Below are 12,251 nucleotides of genomic sequence, written 5' to 3'. Positions count from 1 at the left end.
GGTTTTTCTTTTGCCTATTCGGTCGTTCCTCTTCTGCCGTTCTTTTTGTCTGTTCCTCTTGTTTGTCTCTGTTTTTTCGGGTTCGTTCTTTGTTTCTCTTTGTTCGGTTGCTGTTGTTCCTGTTCGTGTTTTGTTTCTTTGCCTGCGGCTTTCGGTCTGTTTTGGTTCGGTTTTGTTTTTTGTTGTTGTTCTTTAATTGTTTGTTTTGTTGTTTCTTTTGTTTGTTTTGTCTTGTCGTTTTTCGGTCGGGTCCGGTTCGGTTTGTTTTGTCGGGTGTGTTCTGTGTTGTTTTGTTGGTCTGTTGTTCGTTTTGCTTGCCTTGTTCTGCTTTGGTTCTGTTTCGCTGTTCTGTTTTTTGTCTCTTTCTGTGTCTTGTCTGTTTCTGTCTGTGTCGGTCGGTTCTTTTTGCTGTCTGTGTCGGTCTGTTTCCCTGTTCCCCTTCTCTTTTTAATGTGGTTGTTTCTGTTCGGGTTTTTGTCTGTCTGTTCGGTTCGGTTCGGTTCGGTCGGTTCAGGTTGGCGTTCTTCGGTCTGCTGTCTCTGTTTTTGCTGTCCTTCTCTGTCTCTTTCCTGGTTTCGTTTCTTGTTTTGTTTGTTGTTCCCCACACACACACACACACACACACACACACACTCTCTCTCTCTCCCTTTTCCGGGCTTTGCCACAGTGGGGTGGCTCCCCCTTCCGGGCTGGAAGACCTGGCCTCTGATAAACACTTCTTGGTCTTGTATTGGTGGACCAGGCTCTTCCCGTCTTAGTCTCCTCATCTGTAAAATGAGGACCGTTGTACTTCCTGCCTCACCTGTGAACTCTAAAGGGCTTGATAAGCACAGGCTATTCTTGCCTTTAAGGAAGGAGAGCCATAATGACAAGGCCGCTCCATGATCATCCTCCCCTCCCACCTCCATGTTTGGTTGAATGTCTCACCTGGTTCCTTCCAGCAGGGGGGCAGGGGGGTGGGTTGATAACAGGGATGGGATCCTGATCTCTGGGAGACACAGCTTCCTGCCCATCCCTGCAGCCTGGGGGCGGGGGCACCTGGTGATACTGAGCTGGAGGGCCTGCTTCTGGGCGTGAGTGAGTGGGGGAGATGTGAGTGGTCAGGGATGCTGGAGGGGAGGCAGAGAAAACGGGCTCACTGTGTAGGAGAGGGAGGGAGGCTGGGGCTGGGCCAGAAAGGAGCCAGGGCTTGGGCTGGCTGTCAGAGTCCTGAGGCTCCCAGGATGGGAGACTTCATCTGGCCCCAGGCCTCCCCTTTCCCCGACTCCTTGTGACTTCTCTTCTCTTTTCAGGGTGACCCAGGGGAGTGCTCCTGCCCCCCCGGTTCCCGAGGAGAAGCTATCTTCTCCGGCATGCCGGTAAGTGCTGCCCCCCTGGCCTGGGGGAGCAGCCCGGCCGTCCACCTCACCCCTGCTGTGCCCGCTGTGCCAAGGGGTCAGTGGGGCTTTGCGCTCAAGCCAGCGGCCTCCCTCCGCACTCCCACCCCGGCCTCCTGCTTGGTGTGTAGATGTCTCCTATAACCTCTGCCCTTCTTTTGCGACCCCCTCCCCCCACCAGGGTGCTCCAGGACTTTGGATCGGCAGCTCTTGGCAGCCGGGCCCTCAGGTGTGTGCCGCCTCCCTGCCTCTCGTCCCGCCTGCCCTGAGCTTCCTGCCCTCGTTCGGCCCTGGCCGAGCCGGGTCTGAGTCTCCCTTCTCTCTTGTAGGGTCCCCCAGGAGTCCCCGGACCTCCAGGACCCCCTGGAATGCCTGGACGGCAGGTGAGGACGGAAAACCAGGGTGACTGGGCCAGGGCTGCCCCCTTCCCACCACTTGGCCAAGCTTCTCAGGTCCCAGTTTCTCTGTTGCTAGAGGATTCAGGGGGTCTCTGGGGCAAAACTGTGTCCCCTGTGACTGCCGAGGACATGAGGTAGCCCACAGATGGTCAGAGGCCTAGGGTGGCCCCCAGCCCAGTGCATCAGGACATCCTGGGGCTGTGTGAAGCATTCACAAAGTGAGGAAGATCACACAAACATTACTTGTATACCATTTTACAGATGAGGAAACGAAGGCCCAGAAGAGCCTAGACAGTCAGGGACCCCGCTCCAGGAGGAGCTCAGGCCTTAGTGCCAGGGGACTGTCCAGACCCCTCACCCCTTCCCCAGAAACACTAAAGGAGGCAGCTGTGCTCTTCCCACTAAGCCTCAATTTCCTTGATTTGAAAAAGAAATTGGCCTTGATCTCTCAAGGTGGTTCCAGCTCTGAATTCTGTAGTCCCACGATGCCCAGGGGGTCATTCATAGCTGGCTCTCTGGCTCCTGGCCGAGCGCCCTCAGGGACTAGGGGGCTTAGGCCCATCTGGGAGCCCCACCCGCAGCTTCATTGGGGCCACATCATCCAGCAAGCCCAGGTAGCGCTTTAATGGCCACCAGAGGCCCCTTCCCCGGAGGCCTGTGGGGCTGGTGGCATATCTGTCACTATCCTAGTCTATGTGGGAAGAAACAGACTCAGGGGCTAAATGACCTGCTGGGTCACAGCCAGAAAAGAGGGGTCCCCCACCCCAGGTGCTTCTCATAGAAGGAAGGCCCTGCTTCCCGATGGCCTAAGACACACAGCCACGTGCTTGAGATAATACAGGGACGGTCACTGAGTCCATGCAGTTTCTATGGCTGGAAAGTGTACAGGGGACAGTGAGGCAGGGGAGCAGTCATTTTATAGGTTAGGAAACCGAGGACTGACTGTGAGCGCCCAGATGCCCGGGAGAACCGGAGAGTGGCGGGGGGCGGGGGAGATGGCTGAGGAGCCCAGCCAGTCCGACTGGACGGGACTGAAGGCAGAGGGGAAGTGGGGCCGGGCACGATTCCCAACAGGAGGGTTGTCTGATCCCGCAGGTAAATAAGGAGCCACAGGAATGTATTGAGTTGGAAAGCTGCTCTAGGAAAGTAGGTTGGAGAGCTCTGGGCAGAGCGGGTTGGAGTAGGGAGAGGCTGAGACAGGGAGGCCATTGAGGAGGCTGTTGAAATGATCCAGGTGAGAAGTGACGAGGACCTGGAGTGGAGTGAGATCCATGTGGATGGAGAGAACTGGACAGTGAGTCAGTTAATGTTTCCCTAACATTTGCCAGGCTCGGTGCTAAGCACTAGAGAGGCAAGGGAGTGCAAAAGAGTTTCTGTTCTCAAGGAGCTTGAGCTAATGAGGGAGACAGTGTGAAAACAACCCTGTACAAACGTGCGGACGAGTGAAAACAGGATAAACTGGGAATCAGAACGGGGGATTCAGAAAGGCTGCTTGTACAAGGTGGGAATTCGGCAGATGTCAGAAAAACCCGGAGGCAGAGATGAGGAGGGAAAGGCTTGCACTATGGGGGCAAATGTCCAGTCTCTGGAGGAGGGAGCTGAGTGTCTGTCTTATTTGAGGAATGGCCAGGAGACAAGTGTCACTGGCCTGCCAAGTGTGTGGCGAAGGGGGAAGGGAGAAAAGGGAGAAAAGGGGAAAGGAAAGGGGGAGAGGGAGGAAGGCCTTGGGACACCAAGGAGAGGACTGTGTATTTGAGCTCGGAGGTGATAGGGAGCTGTTAGCTTATTGAGTTGGTGGGGATCAGGGTGGGGGGGTGGGTAACATGATTAGGAGATCTGTGCTTTATAAAGCATGATCACACTGAGAGCTTAGCGGAAGATGGACTGGAATAGGGAGAAGCCTAGAGAGACTGACCAACAGGCTCTCACAACAGTCCAGGAGTTCTCCAGCTCAGCAACCCTCCAGATTCGTAGGATAATTCACTCTATGCCCGTTCCTAGTGAGAAGTAGTCTGAGAAGATGAGATCACCACCCTATACCCCAAAAGACTTTGGGCCCCATTTGTTTGGAGGGAAACTGATTGTTGGAGTGAATGGACCCCACCAAAATATCACACGGTGTCTGAGTGGGTAAAAATTGGCCCTATGTTAATCTCTGCTGTTGTGCCCTGGTAACCAGCTTTGTACCCCTGGCAGGTCACCAAACTTTGGCTTTAGCTCTTCTCTGTAATACTTCAACCTCATAGAACTTGCTTTTCACTCACAGTTTCTGGACACTACTTAACAAGTGCTCCAGGCTTCGGTCCCTAAAATTTCAGCTTGGTCTGCTAAAGCCCCCTTCTTTTTGGGGACCTCCAATGCACTTTTCAAAAGATTTCTTTAACAAATTAAGAGAGCGGGGAAAATGATGAGGTCCTGAATGGTGGGTGTGGAGGGCAGAGAAAAACTGAAGCATTGATAAAATTGTTCCCAGGGGCAGGCAGGAAGGAGGCTCTGTTAGGGACCAGTTTAGTTCTTTAGTCCCATCCTCTGTGGAGGTAATCCAAGCAGAAATCCAAGTTGTGTCAAGTCCCTGAGGCTAAATTTCCCATGTAAGATGGCTAATGGCCCCTGCAATGGGCCCTGAACCACCTCAAGTCAGTCTGCCCCAATACTCTCTCAGGGTGTCTTTCCCCTCCCTCCTCCCCCTGCCACCTGGTGCCCCTCCTAACCCCCCATGGCTTACGGTGTCCAGCTAAGGGCGTCCCCACACTCATGGGGCGCTCCCTTCCTACTGGTAATGGTGAGTTCCCCTCTTTCATATACGCTCTCCCAACTCTCTTTCATATTTACCATTCCTGGTGTCCATTGCATCCCTTCATTTTGTCTGTACCTTCTTCCTAAATCTACCTTTTACCACCCCCCCCCAGTAGTCCAAATGTGGGGATAAAGATGAGAAATGCTGTGGAAGCACCAAGGACACGAGCTGGCAACTGATGGTGTGTCAGAGAGAGCTTGTGGGTGACAAGACGCTGGGGCTGGGGGCCTGAGCTGCTGGAGAATGGGGCGCCCCTGTCAGGGGCAGGGAAGTTTGAGGTGGGCGCTTCAGAGAGGAAGGGGATGGGCGCACTGAGTTTGAGCTGTCGAGCTCCAGGGCATGGATGTGATCATGAAACTGAGGGAGTCTGTGAGTCCCCAAGAGGAATCCTGCATAGAGAGGAGGTGTGAACCGGGAGGTCCGCCCATGAGGGACCCAAAGGGCTGTGGTCAGAGAGCAGGGAAACGGGAGAGCAACAGACAGAGGAGGGGAGGGGCCGCAGGGTCTGAGAGAAAGGGCCTTGGGCCTCGGCCTCTGGTGACCCGGGAGCACGCTGGTGACCCGGGAGCACGCTGCTGAGAGGAGAAGGCCGGGGAGACCGCCTTTGTCTGGGAAAGGCAGACCTTGAGGAGATGGGGCCAATAATGTTTTGTTTTTTAAGATGGAGGAAGGGAGCACAGATGGACTTGTAGGCAGTAGAGAAGGAACAGGCAGATGGAAAGATAGAAACTAAGGAGAGAGAAGATGGCTGGGGAGACAGTTGGCTGGAAAAGGTGGCGGACCGGACTGGGGGTATACGTATGCAAGTCACCTGACCTCCCAGACTCAGTGTTCTCCGCTGTTAATTGGGCACAATGAGAATCAGACGAAATAGTGTGCACGGAACACTTTGTAAGTCTTAAAAAGCTGTATAAATATGAACCATTGTTGTCTATTGTTGATGTTGGAAAGGCTAGGACCTGGAGGGGGGTGTGGAGAGCGGAGATCAAAGGGTCAAGGACTGGACCTTGGGAAGGTGGGTTGGAGGCAGATAGCCTGAGAGGTAGAAAGCAGAGCAGCATCAGGAAGTGGAGCTCAGAGCCTGTGAGAGGCCAGGAGAACGGGCCCTTGTGTGTCACGGGGTGCTCCGGCCCCCTCTGGTCCTTGCTGCAGCAGGCAGGGTGGCCCCGGGGACAGTCCTGACCCCTGCCTGTGGGTCCTGGTTCTGATGCTCCTCCTGCTGTGCCTTTGGCCTGTTTCCCCTTTTGTAAAAGGGGGACTTGAAATGGAGAACTGTTGCCATATCTGAATTTCTCTGAGATCAGAGAGGTAAGAGTGTGGCCTGAGGCCCTTGACTGGGGAGTCCTCTCATGAGCCGACTCTACTATCCAGGAAGCACTTAGGCTTGAGGGCGTTTTTTTCCTTATTTTGTGAATTTCTCAAGGGCATAGATTCTGTCTTTCCAAGAGATGTATTTTCTCCAGGGCCCTCACAGTGTCCAGGGCCTAATCGGCACTTAATAAATGCTTGTTGAATGAATGAATGCATGAATAAGGGAATGAACGAATGAAGTGGTCCCGCCTGGAAAAATCCCCAAGCTCCTTTCTGTCTGTGTCTGTCTGGGTCACCATGTGTCCGCTGCCAAGTGTTTGGAGACTCTCAGGAGCCAGGTCTGTGCCAAGAATGAGCACAATCAGCAGCAGCAGCTGTTCCCGTGTCCCCAAGGTTGGACTGGGCTGTGGTAAAGAAAATGGAATCTCCCCTGGGCTTGGGTTCTGCCTAGGAATAAGAATAATGAGGGGAAGAGAAGTCACAGACAGAGAGGATGCTGGGCAGGGAAGGAGGGGCCAGAGAAAGAAGAAGAGAGGAGGGAGGAAGAAGGGAAGAAAGGAATGAGGAAAAGGAGGGAAGGAAGAAAGGAAAGAAGGAAGAGGGAGGGAGAGAAGGAAAGAAAAGAGAGAAAGGAAAGAAGAGAGCAAGGAAAGAAAAGGAGAGGGTAGAAAAAAGGAAAGAAGAAAGGAATGAAGGAAAGTAGTAAAGTAGGAAGGAAGAGAAAAGGAAGGGAAGGAAAAAGAAGGAAGGAGGGAGGGAGCTGGAAGCAGGTAAGCAGGACACTGGAAGAGAAAGATGTGTTTAAATTGCATCCAATTCCCATCTCTACTGCACTGCAAGATGTAGAAAGCATACATCTTCCTCAACCGATCTGCAGGTAATTATCCCCACTTTACAAATGAGGAAACTGAGGCTCAGAGAGGGAAGAGGCTTGTCCACAGTCACACCGCCACCAGTGATATTGCGGGGTCCTCTCACCCTCGGGCTCAGTGTCCCCCTTTATTGTTGGCTCTAGGGAATACCTGGCCACAACGGTTTGCCGGGACTGCCTGGGCCTGCCGGAGACTTGGTAAGTATAAGGCTCCATGTCTGTGTCTCTGCCCCCCCCAGCTGAGTTGTTGGGTCTGCTCCCTCTTTGCGGGCTCCCTTTTCTTTCCCTGTGTCTCAGCGTGGGGCTGTCTCTGATGTTTAATTCCCCCCCTCCCATCGGGACCTAGAGCTGGGATGAAGGCTTGGAGGGCCAGAACCCCTTTCTCTTTGCCCTCTCCCTCCCTGGCTGCTGCTCCTGCCCCCCCCCCAGCCTGGGCCTGAACCCCTGGTCTGTGTCTCCCCTTCAGGGCCCCCTCTCAGCAGAGGCTGAAAGACACATTCTGAAGGTAAGAGCTTGGGTGGGCTGAAGGAGGAGGAGGGGATGTGGGGGCAAAGGAGGGTTCAGAGGGCTCTCTGTGCACCCCATGATCAGTTCTGGCATGGTGGGATGCAGCCAGGCTCTGGGGTGGGGGGGGGCTTGCGACCCCAGACTCCTACACAAGCCCCGGAGAGCCAAGGGGCTGGTGCTGCGCCCAGACGTCACACACTTGTTGATATCGTGGGCAGAATGAATCACATTGAGGGGACTTGCGCTTAAAGCACAAGCTGGCCTGTGTGACCCCGAGACCCCTCCAACTTGGAGTGTTTATAAACCATGATTCATCAGATGACTATTAATGCTGCCCCAGGCCGAGGAGGGGGTGGAATCGCCCTCCAGCTCCTGAATCCTGGACTCTTTGTTCTAAAGTTTCCCATCCTGGACATTCCGTGCTCCTGTCCCAAGGTCCCTTCCCATTCTGAAATTCTGGGTTCTGGCTCTAAGGTGAAAGATGAGGGGCTTGAATGTCACGCCAAGGACGCATCAGCTGAAGGGAGTAGGATGAGGTTTAGCTGGGAGAGGAGAAGACTCGGGGCTACCATTGGGAAGGGGGGATCTTGTTAAACTTTTCCCACTCACGATCCCTTCCTGCTCAGGAAATTTTGATGTCACCCCAGCCAGACAGTACATGAAATCGGTGTACAAACCAAATGTTTACTGGTAAAACAATCATAATTTTGTGACCCTCCACGTTGTTCTGAGACCCCATGTGGAGTCACAAACCAGTTTAGGAAGCTAGACCAGTTCTGCTTGGCTCAGAGGACGCAGTGTGATTCCTAATGAATGAAACTTGAAAAGGTGGATGTGGGTGCCGCGTCAGCCATGATGCCCTCCCTGCGGTAGAGGCAGCCCCAGAAGACCTCAGGGAGCCAGGGCGCCTCCAGGTGGAGGGGCTGTGGCCAGGAGGTTGGCAGGGAGGGTCTTCCTCGAGTGTGAGCTGGCTGGAAGCCCCAGGAGGACCCCAGGCCTGAGACGGGGTGATGGCCCCTTCCCTCGGTGTCCCCGCCATCCTTGGGCCGTGGCCTAGGAGCCCTCCCAGGTGGCGGGTTGTGATCTAGGGGCTGCATTAATTAGCCTCGGAGCAGCATAGCCCTCTTGGCTCACGCTGGGCCTACAGGCAGTTGCCTCCCAAGGAACCGCTCTTGGGTTCTACCCCCCCCCCCTTCTATAATGTGTGCAGTGAGCTATGTTGGGAAAAACGAAATGCAGAGTTTACATCCATCTTACTGACTTCTTAATGGAGACTTCTGGGCAGGTTCAGCTGAATGAGGTTAAAACCTTAGCAGAGTCTCTCTAGGGGAGAGAAGGCAGCCATGGGGCCATTCTTAGGAGAGCTGCGGCTTGGCGGGCCTCAGGACCCCCCCTCCCCCCTGTGGTGGGCTTGGGTCAGACACATGAAGGAGCTTCCCCGTGGTGGGATCCCTCGCCGCCGGCAGCCACAGCATTTGGGCCATCACCGGATAACGTTGGGGAAGGGGAGTGGGTGCCCCCAGGAGAGCCCCCAAGGGCTCTGAGGTCTCCCCGGGGCCTTTCAGACCCAGCATCTCTGCCATGGGAGGGGGCTCCTGGGCTCTGGCCTGGCCAGCTTGTTCCAGCGAAGGTGTTTGGGCTCCAGGTGCTGGAGCTTCCCCTCCTCACCCCCTCCCCACCCAGAGCCCCTCAGGACTGAGAGAAGCCAGTGCCCGGATCTGGGGGGGCCTGCCCTGAGCGGTGGGGCCGGGGACGTGCTGGGCAGAAGGCGCCTGAGCTCAGGGCTCAGGGGAGGGGTCGTGGTCCCAGCTGCTGACGGCCCCATTGCCTTCCTCTCCAGAACATCTGTGGGGACTGTGCACAGGCTCAGACGGGCCTTCCCACCCCGAGCCTGATGAAGGGAGAGAAGGGCGACCAGGGCACTCCCGGCGTTCCGGGCATCGACAACTGCGCCCGGGTAAGGGCTGGGTGCTGGATGGGCTCTGGGCCGTGGGCCGGCTCTGACCCCCTCCCCCCGACTAACGCCTCCGCTTCCCCTCCTAGTGCTTCTTAGAACGGGACCGCCCGCGAGCTGAGGAGCCCCCCGTGAGTAAAGCTTTGCCCCCTTCCCTGGAGAGTCCCAACCGTGGCCCTCTCCCTTCCTTCCGTGCCCCCCCCACTGGGGGCTGCCCCTCATTCTCTGCATCTCTTCCATCGCCAGGGAAACGGAGAGGGAGACCTGGGGTGTGCTGGGAGCCCAGGCCAGCCCGGCCCTCCAGGACTTCCAGGACAGAGAGGAGAAGAGGTAACTGCAGGACAGGCCCTGACAGCCCTGTGTGTGTGTGTGTGGGGGGGGGGGGGGGGGGGGGGGGGGAGGAGGGGGGTGGTGGGGGGGGGGGTTGAGGCTACAAAGCCAGCTTCTCATAACAACATTACAGCCTAGGCAGGGCAAGGAGCCCCCCCATACACAGTTGGGGTTAAGTGACTTGCCCAGGGTCACAGAGCCAGGAAGTGCCAAGTGTCCGAGGCCAGTTTTGGACTCAGGGCTCCTGACTTCGGGGCTGGGGCTCTGCCCACTGCGCCCCCGAGCTGCCCCTGCAGCAAGGATTCTTAACCCCATTTATAGAAAAGGGAGATGAGGTTCAGAGAGGGTGGTGACCGAGGTACTGCAAGCTCAGAAGTTTGGCAGCTGGATTCAAACCCAGGACCTGGGAGTCCCAATTCCCCATGATCCCTCCTGTGCCCCTGCTTTTCTTGATGGAGCTCATGGGAGGTTAAATGGGCAGGAGCCCCCACAGGAATCGGACTGAGTGCAGCCTGGTGCTGACATCAGTCCTACAGGGGACCCCTCCCCAATTCTCTGACCCCGCCTCTTCTCTTGCAGGGCCCACCCGGGATGAGAGGCTCCCCAGGGCTTCCAGGGCCCATTGTAAGTACTTGGGGTCTCTGCTTGGGGTGCCGACTCGGGGACTGAGGGGGCTTCTGAGGGAGGGGGAGCAGGCAGCCCCAACCCCGGTCCCACGTCTCTGGCGAGCAGGGGCCGCCTCCTCCACGTCCTCCTGGGCCTGTGTGCCAGCTTGGCTTTCTGGGCCCGGCCGGGCCGGGGGCTTCCCAAGGCCCCACCCCCACCCCCCAGCCATCCCTGTCCGGGCCTTTCGGTGGCAGGCCTGAGTGATCCAAGCACCCTCTCCCCCTTGGGATCATGGGAGTAGAGCTGACGGGGTTCTTGGGGATCCCCAAGTTCTGCAGAGGAGGCTCCTAGAGGCAAAGGCCCAGAGGCCTGCGGCAGTGAGTGGGAGCCAGCCTCCGACCCTGAGCCCTTGGAGGCCCTGGCAGGGCAGCTGCAGATGAGGCTCTGAGCCTGGGGCTGGGGGAGAACCTGCAGCTCCCAGAAGGCAGAGGGGCCATTGCTGGTCCTGACTCCCACCCCAGACTGGGCAAAGGCTCCAGCTGCAAGGAGAGCTGTAGTGGAGCTATAGGAAGGATTTCTGGGCCAGGGGCAGGGGACAGAGGGAGCCTTGGGGCTCTTGCTCAGAGTCCTGCTGTCTGGCCCCCAGCCTTGGCCCATCTCCCCCTCCGCTGCCCAGGGCCCGGTGAGACATGACACACCTGTTTCTCCCCCCAGGGCCCCCCAGGTTTCCCTGGCGCTGTTGGCTCCCCCGGATTACCTGTAAGAACCTAGAGCTGCACGCACTCCCCGCCCAGGTCTCTGTGGTTCCTGTTGGTCTCCCCTCCCGCCCCCAGCTTAGCCCCCAGCACCCCTGTGTTTCTTGTTGTTCCATCTCAGGCACAGTAGCTAACGACAATGGGTGCCCATCTCTGGGGTGAGGACAGCCTGGCAGAGATGCGTCCGGCTCCATTGTTCCTTCTTGGCATGGGCTCCCCCATGTCTTTTTCACCCTCCTCTTCATCGCCCCTCACCCCTTTCCCCATCCATGCCCTGATTCTCGCCTTCTGACTCACCTTGGCCATCTTTGGGAGCCATCTTCCCCTGCCTGCTCTCTCTCCCCTTCCATCTTTCTTCTTTCCTTGGTCTGGGCATCTTTGTTCCAGGTGGTTCTTGGGGGACTTCTGGACTCTGGCAGATTTCCAGGGCTCTCTTGTTTCTCCCCCAGGCCCCCCCCAGCACCCCAGCCTTTCCCTTGGTCCTGAGAGGACGTCATAGAGGACCTCCCTCCCTTCTCTGCACCTGGCCCCCTCCTCCCCCTCCTCCCTCACCCCTTGTCCCGGCACGGCGTCAGGCTGAGGGCCACAGGCCCCTGGGTTTCTGGAAACTGCAGGACGTGCGCTCCCCACACCTGGCACCTGCCGGGGTTGTTAATTGCTCTGCCTCTATCAGCCCCAGTGTGTTTGAGCCCACCTTCCCCGCCTGTCAGTCACAGATGCTAACTCCACCTGCGCTTATCCGGCTCCACACGGCTCCGCATCCAGGGCGGCCCCTTTGTGCCCCCCGGCCCTGCTCCCCGGGGAGCCGGCATGGGCAGTCCGGGAAGGGGGCGCCCCCACCCTTGCCACGGCTCCCTCCACCCTCGGGTCTCTGTCCTGGTGAGAAGTCTTTTGGCTTCCACCTTGTGTCTTTGTGCTTGCTTGGGTGAAGGGCCCGTCTGTCTGGCCGTCCATGCGTGTCGTGTCGTCGTCCTGTCATGTGCAGATGTGTGGGCACCTCGGGCACGGGGGGAGGGCGGAAGGGGCTGAGGCAGGCCCTTGGCAGGGCTGGGTAGGGAAGAGACGCCGGCTCTGGCTCTCCATCGTCCCCTTCCCTTGCAAAAGGTCAGGAGCTGCTCCCAAGGGAACCCTCCTGCCTTTCCCTTTGGTCTGTTCTGAAAATGGAGGTGCCTGGGGTACTGTGGGATGGGACTGGTAAGTACCAGGCAGGGGGCGACAGGAATGAGGAGAGTCACTGTCTGGGCAGGCGAGGCAGGCCCCTTGTGGCTTCCAGTCACCCAGGGTGGGGGTACACCCACTGATGGTTACTTCCTTAAGGGGATCTCCTTGAGGAGAGCTGGCCCTCT

At 57.2% G+C, this 12,251-nt stretch overlaps 1 protein-coding gene across 6 annotated transcripts in view; it reads left to right on the top strand.

Annotated features, from left to right (window-relative positions):
* COL16A1 (collagen type XVI alpha 1 chain) overlaps window positions 1-12,251 on the top strand; it is a 73,288-nt gene that overhangs the window by 37,199 nt on the left and 23,838 nt on the right. For 3 of the 6 annotated variants that reach the window (XM_031962243.1, XM_031962244.1, XM_031962247.1), the window contains 10 exons: window positions 1,293-1,358; window positions 1,558-1,605; window positions 1,706-1,759; window positions 6,898-6,951; window positions 7,220-7,258; window positions 9,101-9,217; window positions 9,304-9,345; window positions 9,461-9,544; window positions 10,124-10,168; window positions 10,865-10,909. In XM_031962243.1, coding sequence (XP_031818103.1) covers window positions 1,293-1,358; window positions 1,558-1,605; window positions 1,706-1,759; window positions 6,898-6,951; window positions 7,220-7,258; window positions 9,101-9,217; window positions 9,304-9,345; window positions 9,461-9,544; window positions 10,124-10,168; window positions 10,865-10,909 — 594 coding nt within the window. The remainder of the gene's footprint in view (window positions 1-1,292; window positions 1,359-1,557; window positions 1,606-1,705; window positions 1,760-6,897; window positions 6,952-7,219; window positions 7,259-9,100; window positions 9,218-9,303; window positions 9,346-9,460; window positions 9,545-10,123; window positions 10,169-10,864; window positions 10,910-12,251) is intronic. The other 3 variants (XM_031962245.1, XM_023500214.2, XM_031962248.1) reach the window with 3 other exon arrangements.

This window comes from Sarcophilus harrisii, chromosome 3 (assembly GCF_902635505.1).
Source record: "Sarcophilus harrisii chromosome 3, mSarHar1.11, whole genome shotgun sequence".
Lineage (NCBI taxonomy): Eukaryota > Metazoa > Chordata > Mammalia > Dasyuromorphia > Dasyuridae > Sarcophilus > Sarcophilus harrisii.
The sequence above is the reverse complement of the archived record's forward strand: the minus strand, read 5'-3'. Positions and strand labels throughout refer to the sequence as shown.